The 9,229-nt window shown below is 38.1% G+C and overlaps 1 protein-coding gene across 1 annotated transcript; it reads left to right on the forward strand.

The window, feature by feature from the left end:
- The first annotated feature begins 3,979 nt into the window (after window positions 1–3,979).
- On the forward strand, window positions 3,980–8,244 carry LOC107623208 (Leucine-rich receptor-like protein kinase family protein). Its single transcript, XM_016325393.3, has 3 exons — window positions 3,980–4,120; window positions 4,357–7,081; window positions 7,556–8,244. The coding sequence occupies exons 2-3, from the start codon at window positions 4,459–4,461 to the stop codon at window positions 7,930–7,932; spliced, it is 3,000 nt and encodes a 999-aa protein (XP_016180879.1). The 5' UTR covers window positions 3,980–4,120; window positions 4,357–4,458; the 3' UTR covers window positions 7,933–8,244.
- Window positions 8,245–9,229: the final 985 nt, after the last annotated feature.

Below are 9,229 nucleotides of genomic sequence, written 5' to 3' on the forward strand. Positions count from 1 at the left end.
TTCCATTAAGCACCACCTTACATGGGTCCATCATAGAAAAATCAACTGTTGATGCAACAAACTTGGCCTGCTCAGAGGCTCAGTCAAATCCTTCAGCCATCATTTGATATTCATAACTTTATTTACCCTCTTCGGCGGTTTTCTTTTCTAAAGCCAGTTCAGCAATCCTAACCTCCAACTCGGGGTTCTTGGTTTCAAAGAGTTTCTCTCTTTCTTCTAAAACTCCTACTTTATTCTTTATTTTTTTCAACTCCTCATCCTTCAAAACAAGTTCCTTGAGAGCATTCTGCAATTCCCTCTTCTTTTCAATTTTATCATGGACAAGTTTGTTCAGTTCCTTTTTATCCACTGTAGCACTTCTATGTTTCAACTCACGGGTCCGACCTATACACATAAGTCGAGCCCTATGACCTATATCACAACAAAAATCAAATTAGCAAATACACTTTTCAATCATACAAATACAATCAAACTACTTACATACCTGCAAGTACTGGTCCAGCACCACATTTTCAATACCGGTTACAAACTTCACATTAGAAGGAGCTTGCATACTCCTCAGACAACTTGAAAAATGGATAATCCCTCCAAAGAGAGCTTGTATTCTCAACTCTTTTGAAGGTGTGTAACTCTTTCTGATTAGAAATAAAAGTGTCAACCTCCTCCACTATGGGTTCTTTCACCAATTGCCCACCTCCCACAAGATCTATCATATCTTGCTTGCTACCTCTAACGCCAGCTTTCCTTTTCTTGACACTAACCACCTTTTTTCGCAATTGCTCCACCTCGATACCACTCTTAACCCTAACAGTGTTAATTGACCCTTCTCTCTCTGTGTTTCTTGCCTTGAAAAAGGCACGCAAACTGCCTGGAGTAACTTTTGGGGCTTTTTCACCTGCAAACACAAAACACAAATGTTTAATAGAAGTATTCATAACATATCAGCACTATCTAAACACAAATTTATCTATATAATCAGCTAAAGCCTCTCTATCAGATTCATATTCCAATAATTTAGCCACCGATAACAATCTATGAGAAGATACTCCCTCATTCAGGAAATTCACAATTATCTCTTCCTTACTATCCATATAATCCATCCTAAGATCTGCTTTGGTTGCGGATCCCATTATAACAAAAATCTTTCAATCAACATTTTATCTACATAAAAGGAAAAGCTATCCTCCGTTGATCTAACCTTCAAAAACATCTCCTTGAATCCTTTGAATGAGGATTTAAAGGCACAAAATATTGCTCGACCAGGACTCTCACTAAGAGTTACCCAAATCCCTCCCCCCCCCCCTTTTCACTCATTTTGACTGAAACAGAGCAAAAAACACCTCTAGTAAAGATTTTACTTTCAAAAAATCTATCAAAATATCAAATTCTCGAACAAACACCCATGCATTTGGGTGTAGTTGAGATGGAGTATACATCAATTGAGTAAGCACACCATACTCAAACTGATGAAGAAAACTTCATATTCAACTCAACTAAGACACATGAATACAAGAAAAACTCAAAACCCTCTCCTCTATGGAACACACGATCCAAAAGCTGTGCATAGCAAAAATTCAACCTTTATATCTAAGCTTTTCCTAACCCAACAAGCTGTCCCTAGCTACGCCACACTATATTATCATCAAATACTGAACAACGCTTCTTCACTAAATCAGACATCCAACTAAACAGGTCATTCATATCCCATATGAACTCCTCCTCAACTATGATATCTTTATCATCTTTCTTCTTTCCTTTCTCGTTCTCATTTACCATACCCATCTTTTTAATTCAGAGGCTACTACACAAGGCCCACACACGCTATAGAAGAAGACAAAGCAAGAACAATAAAATAGACTAACCCCTATTCTCCATCCCCAAATCACAAAACTCAAATAAACACACCAAACGACTTCACATACTGTATGTGTTCTATTTCAAAAGAAGACCTACCCCACATTCTATCCATCCTTTACCATAGTTATGTGATCAACAGTGATGATTACAAACTCTTCACTTTCAGATCCCATCAACACCATTCATTCAAATTTCACCTTCATCAAAACTGGTCATTATACCCTCGGTAAACAAAAAGTAACTGCATGTCATAATTACTTCTATCACCTCATTTACTACCTATATTCAATATTTTTCTATTTCATTTACTTCATACTAATTCATTATTATTCATTCCATTTACTCAAAATAAATCGGCAATTATAAGTCGGATTCAATCCAAAGAACTAAACGGTTATACGTCGGAATAACTCCAGTCAAAATTTTCATTTATAAGCAAGACTCGTTCTAAGCAACCAGACACCTATACATCGGCATAACCACAATCAAATTTGTATTTATAAGTCGAACCAGTCAAAAATTAAGCCGCTACATACCAACACCATTCTCTTTCAAGAAATATTCTATTCTTCATGCTATCAAATCAAACTTGGGGACTTATCCTTATTATTTAACTATTATTCTTAATTATTCTCAAATTTCTTTTACTCTATTATTCATGTAAAGCCATTTTCAAGCATGACTATCACTTTTCAATATACAACAAGTTGAGTTCAGGAGCTACTATTATTACTATCACTATTTCGAATTACAATTACTATTCCGAATTACAAATACTATTCCGAACTATGATTACAATCACTATTCCGATATATATTTATTATCGTCATTCCAATTTATAGCATCACAAAAAACTCATAAGTTCAACCCGTCGTATTGAAAAATACTACATGTCAAGCTTGGGGCTGTGATCCGGTAGTTATAATCCGGTCCAACTATGCCTATAAATCGGATCCAAATCCAACAACAAACGTGACTTATCTTCAGTTAGAGAGAATCTCGCTGATGACAACCTACTCAGCAACAAACTCAAATGATGGCCGAAAGATCGGCCAATATCTCAACCTCTCTGAAAAGGATCACATTCTATAAATACCAAACTTTAAATATGTAAAAGGTATGCTACTTATTTTGAGTAATATTATATTCATCTTCTATTCTTACTAACTTGAGCGTCGAAATGTCTTTACAGGTGTCTGCCATCGCCGTTCCTCTTGAAGTCGATGCATACCTTTTCCACTTTAGGCGAAGGCAAGCTCAATCCTTGAACAGGACGAGTTATATATCAAGCTCAGTTTACTACGCAGGAACACTACTTATAAACAAAAAGACGGTAGAAATTAGCCAAAATTAATTTAAAGTTATCTTATTTTATATTTCTTAATTATTATTAAAATAAATACATAATATTATTAAATATAATAAGTATACAATTATAAATATTATATATGATAAATTAAATAAAATATTTTTAAATTATTATTTTTTAAAAATTACTCAAATTAATTTAGTCATTATTGGAAAGACAGATAATTATAGAACCAGAATTATGCTATCATGAGACGAAATTCTGCGTACAAGATGGACCTTTGATCTTCATGGGAGATCCCATGCCATATACTAATACTAGTAATATTATAACTAAAATTAGTCAAACACAATAATCCTAGAAATAAGAGTTTCAAGTACAAACATTTTAATAAATTCTTGTGCATGTTTACTTAGCGAGTCTCTGTTTCCTTGTGATGCCTTCTTTTTTTTTTTTTTTTTTTTTTGGTTACCATTTACCAAAGCAGGGTAAGCGTTTTTTCTTTTTTTTCCTTTTTTTCAACGGATACAGAAATTCTTTGTCACTTTCGCAAGGGGTCAGTGAGTGAGTCAGTCAAAAAGGATCATTTTAGTAACAATCCGACAAAATTAGAGCCCTCTATTTTTTGCCTTTTTATTTTAATTTTTTCGCAAGTGTCCCTGGTTCCCTTTCAACCGTTTGTGTGTGTTCAAACACCAATTTCAAAGTAAGTCAAGGGTGGCAAATTCGTAATTATATCCTAATTCAATGCCAAAAAGAAATCCTCCACAAACCCTTTCCATCTATTTAAGCACGCACACATCTCTCTCTCTCACGTCCACCTTATTCTCCTTCAAATAGTACTGTTTGTGATCAAAGAATAATCTTGATCCTTTCAGTCCAAGTTCTTCAATTATTCTTCTCCATCATCAGCAATTTAAACAACCAACTGTCCACAATAATTATGGTCTTTAGGTTCGTAATTATACCCTGTCATTACTTTGTATTAAGCAATTTCTCTCATTTATGTGCATGCATGTTCCTCAATTACGATCAAAACTGAGTGTATTAAATTAATGGTAGCTAGACCTAGCTAGCTACTAGAAGTACTCAAGTAGTTAATTCATCAGTGTCTTATGTAACTAATTCAAAAGTTGCATAATATTTTAATGGACCTATATAGATTGAAGTTTGATTATTATTTTTTACAGCTTGGGATCCGAGGAGTTCAATAATCCATCAACAAGCAACAACACAGAAAACTGAGAATTATTTAAAAAGACACACACACAGAACAGACCCTTGTCAAAGACATGACCAGAGTGATGATGTGGTTCAGGTTCTTGTTCTTGCTAATTCTTCTCAACTTGCTGAACCCATCACATGGAAAAGAAACTGAAAGTCAACAAGACCTTGAGCTTCTCTTATCGTTCAAAGCTTCAATCCACGACGATCCACTTCACTCTCTCAGTAACTGGCTCCCAACCATTTCTTTATGCAACTGGAACGGCATCACTTGCAACAAGAATATATCTGATGTCATAGTCGTCACCGCCCTTTCCCTCGCCGGTAAAAACATCTCCGGCGAGGCTTCTTCCTCCGTTTTCCACCTTCCAAACCTCACATCACTCGACCTCTCCAACAACCAGCTTACGAAGCTCCTCCACTTGGATCAAGCTCCTCCATTTCTCTCCCCAATTCGTTACCTCAACCTCAGCAACAACAATCTAACCGGCCCTCCCCCTCGCTCCTTGTTCTCCGCCTCCTTTTCTCTCCTCGAGACTCTTGACCTCTCCAACAACATGTTCTCCGGCGAGATCCCTCCCCAAATTGGCCTTTTATCAGCCCTAACCTACCTTGACATTGGAGGCAACCTTCTCGGCGGACACATTCCGAGTTCCATAACTCAGTTGAAAAATCTACAGTACTTCACTCTCGCTTCGAACCAGTTAGTCGGCGAAATCCCGAAAGAGATTCGAGCCATGAAGAATTTGAAGTGGATTTACTTCGGTTACAACAATCTCTCTGGTGAAATTCCCAGTGCCATTGGTGAGTTAACTTCATTGAACCACCTCGATCTTGTGTACAACAACCTCACCGGAGCGATTCCTGAATCCATCGGAAGCTTAACGAATCTCGAGTACATCTTCCTCTACCAGAACAAATTCAACGGTCCGATTCCTCGTTCAATCTTCAACCTCAAGAAGCTTGTATCTCTTGACCTCAGCGATAACTCTCTCTCCGGCGAGATTCCGGAACTCGTGGTGAATCTTCAAAGGCTTGAGATTCTTCATTTGTTTTCGAACAATTTCTCAGGGAAGATTCCCAAGGGTTTGGAATCATTGCCGCGGCTTCAGGTGCTTCAGCTGTGGTCAAACTCGTTGACCGGGGAGATTCCGTTGGAACTTGGGAAGCGTAACAACCTAACGGTTTTGGATCTCTCTTCTAACAACCTCACGGGGAAGGTTCCAGAAACTCTGTGCAATTCCGGGACGCTTTACAAGCTCATCCTCTTCTCTAACAAATTAGAAGGCCGAATCCCGAGAAGCTTGAGCACATGCAAAACGCTGCGTAGAGTGCGTCTCCAGAATAACAAGCTCTCTGGGAATTTGCCTGAGGAATTCACCAAGCTCACTCAGGTCTACTTCTTGGATATCTCCGGCAACCAACTTTCTGGAAGAATCGATGATAGACAATGGAGCATGCCGTCTCTTCAGATGCTCAATCTGGCTAACAATTTCTTCTCCGGCGAGATTCCGAGCTCGTTCGGGAGCAAGAAATTGGAAGATTTAGACTTATCAGAGAATCGATTCTCTGGTGAAATTCCTCGTGGAATCTTCGAGAATTCGGAGAATTTGGTGCAGTTGAAGCTGGGAAACAACAATCTTTATGGTACTATTCCTGAAGAACTCTGTTCATGCAAGAAGCTTGTGGCATTAGACCTCAGCCATAACAATCTCAACGGTCAAATTCTGATGAAGCTTGCGGAGATGCCAGTTTTAGGGCTTCTTGATTTGTCGGAGAACCAATTCTCCGGCGAGATTCCGCAGAATTTGGGGAAAGTGGAATCTCTTGTTCAGGTTAACATATCTCACAACCGTTTCCATGGAGGTTTACCTTCCACAGGAGCGTTCCTCGCCATCAACGCTAGTGCAGTCGCAGGGAACGATCTTTGTGACCGCGAAAATGAAGCTTCTAACGGTTTGCCACCATGCAAGGGTTCTCAGAACCAGACATGGCTGTTCTTAGTGCTATGTTTACTCTTTGGATTGGTTGCGATTGCCGTTACAGCTTTTCTGGTAGTTTTGGTGCGAAGAAGGAAAAGCATGCAGATGAGAAGAGTGGAGAATAACGAAGATGGCGGCACGTGGGAGATGCAGTTTTTCGATGCGAAAGCTTCGAGAACGATAACCATGGAAGACGTTGTTGCTTGTTCAAGAGAAGGGAAAGTGGTTTCGAAAGGAAGGAACTGGGTTTCGTACGAAGGAAAATGCATGGGAAGCGAAAACGACATGCGTTTTCTGGTGAAGGAAATCACTGATGCAACGTCTCTTCCGCTTAGATTCTGGGAAGATACGGTGAAGTTTGAGAAGAAGGTTCGGCACGGTAACATTGTCAAGCTTGTTGCCACGTGTCACTCAGGGAAGAAGGGGTTCTTGGTTTACGAGAGTGTGGAGGGAGAGAGGAGTCTCGCCGAGATTGTGAGCGGTTTGAGTTGGCAACGGAGGTGGAAGGTTGCGGTGGGGATCGCGAAGGCGCTTAAGTTCTTGCATTGTGAGTGTTGCTCTACGGTCTGGGATCTCACCGACGAGGTGCTGTCGCCGGAGATTGTTTTGGTGGACGGAAAAGGTGTCACTCGCCTTAAGCTCAGCCCTCCTGGCATGGCGCCTTTGGATGTCAAGGGTTTCATGATCACTTCCCCCTACGTTGCACCAGGTACAAATTTACCATCTTGCCCCTTTTCATTTTTTAACTAACGTACTGGTGGAATATTTGCTTCCTAGCTAGTTGCATAGTATCTCATACTAGAGAATTATAAACTAAGCGTGACATAATCAAAAGTGAATATATGTCTATAAACTATCATTTCTCATATTTTTAACAGGATGGAATTAGGAACATAATGATGTACATGGATCCAATTCAAAAAATCTTAAAAGTGTTTCACTTGTAAAATAAGCAATTATTAATCAAATGATATACACACGAAATTAATGTTTTTATTTAATTTATAAGTGATGGTGCATGCAGCACTACTAGCTAGTTCGTGCTATTATATAACCCAGGTAGCTATTTCGTGCGCATATTGATATAAATACAAAATGTCATCATGAAGCATATGCCTAATAAAGTAATGTATATAAGTGTCTAATCAGTCTCATGAATCATGTTTGTTTTACACACATTCAGAGGCAAGGAATAATAATAGTGGAGATGCGACAGAGAAGAGTGAAATATATGGATTCGGAGTTATGCTGATTGAATTATTGACTGGAAGAGCCACTACGGACATTGAATCAGGGAATGGAAATGTGGTGCACCAGCATCAGAGCGTTGTAGAGTGGGCCCGATACTGTTACTCTGACTGTCATCTTGACACGTGGATAGATCCGGTGATCAAGGGTGGAGATGAGTCAACCAAATATCATAACGACGTCGTTGAGGCCATGAACCTTGCCTTGCACTGCACCGCCACTGATCCTAAGGCCAGACCAAGCGCAAGAGAAGTTCTTAAGGCTCTAGAAGCTATTCACGCCACCAACACACAATTATTTTGCTCAACATGAGAATTTTAATTACAATTCGGGCACTAATGATCATGACTTTCCTAATTTTCTGTTTTCTTTCTTTCTTTTTTTTTATATATTTGAGTTTTTTTTCCCTCTTTTGTTCAAGTTTTTTAGTTTATATATATATAGCATGATGATAAGTAATAAGTTGTTGATGATCAAGGGATTGCTAGAGAAAAAAATATATATGTATGTATGCTTGATATTTTATTTTATAATTCTATGGGGTATGCTTGACATACTGCTAATGAGTGTAAAAGTAAGAGTAAATGTAAATAAATTATTGATGAATGCCATTAATATTATATATGAGATCGATGCAACCGATTTAATTTATATATTTATTTTTGAGAATGAAATAGGATAGAGAATTATTTCGCAAAATCAAGCACCTACAAAGTGAAACACTTGAAATCTCAATTGAATCTGATAAAAAAGAATGGCTTAACAGCAAGTGATTATGTCTTCAAAATCTCTCATCAACTTAAGTTTTTGGAATAAGTAGTTTCATGATATAGTATTAGAATGCTTTTGCATTTCCCTTTTTTTCGTAAAAATAGTATTGGAATATCAGAAACACTTGTACCGCTCCACCGCTTCTAGAGGCGGCAGCACTGCCTTCTGGATTTTTTCCGCCGGTGCCTTCATCTCCTTCTAGGATTTTTTCATCTTGTGGAATTTTTTAATGAATAAAAGAGTGATGACTCAATGATAGAAACCCATCGAAGAATATAAAAAATGGAACAGGATAGAGGATTATTTCAAAAAATCAACTAAGTACAAAGTGAAACAATTAAAATCTCAATTAAAGCTAATAAAAAAAATGGCTTAACAGCTCAGCAAGTGATTATGTCTTCAAAATGAAGAACATAGCAGAACATATTGGTGCGCTTTTAGAAGGTCTCACTACTGATTATCAAATACTTCTTACAACAATGAATGCAAAGCCAAAAATCTTTTCTTAAAATGAACTTAAAACGTGTATTCTATCTCACGATGATATGATCTAGAAATATAGAAGTCCAGATACTTTATTACCACAAGCACATGTTGCTCAATCCACCTTTCAACAATCATCTATCTTTGGCAGAGGCAATGGAGGCCGTAAAGGAAGAGCAGGACGTTTTTCTAAAGGTGCCAGATCCTTCTACTCATCTTCGAGACCTCAATGCCAAGTATGTGACCAAATTAGGCACATAATTTGGCATTGCTTCGATTGATTTGATTAGCAAATACCACCTCTTTCTCAAACCACAGACCTCCCTCAAATCACTCTATTCTACAATCTCCATCT

This window comes from Arachis ipaensis, chromosome B10, assembly GCF_059453495.1.
Source record: "Arachis ipaensis isolate K30076 ecotype BB chromosome B10, ASM5945349v1, whole genome shotgun sequence".
NCBI lineage: Eukaryota > Viridiplantae > Streptophyta > Magnoliopsida > Fabales > Fabaceae > Arachis > Arachis ipaensis.

What these genes read in the sequence shown, in the direction of transcription:
- LOC107623208 (XM_016325393.3), top strand. Translation starts at nt 4,459, where the DNA reads ATGACCAGAGTGATGATGTGGTTCAGGTTCTTGTTCTTGCTAATTCTT. An exon ending in TTCCCCCTACGTTGCACCAG is followed by an intron (nt 7,082 to 7,555) that starts GTACAAATTTAC and finishes ACACACATTCAG; the next exon opens with AGGCAAGGAATAATAATAGT.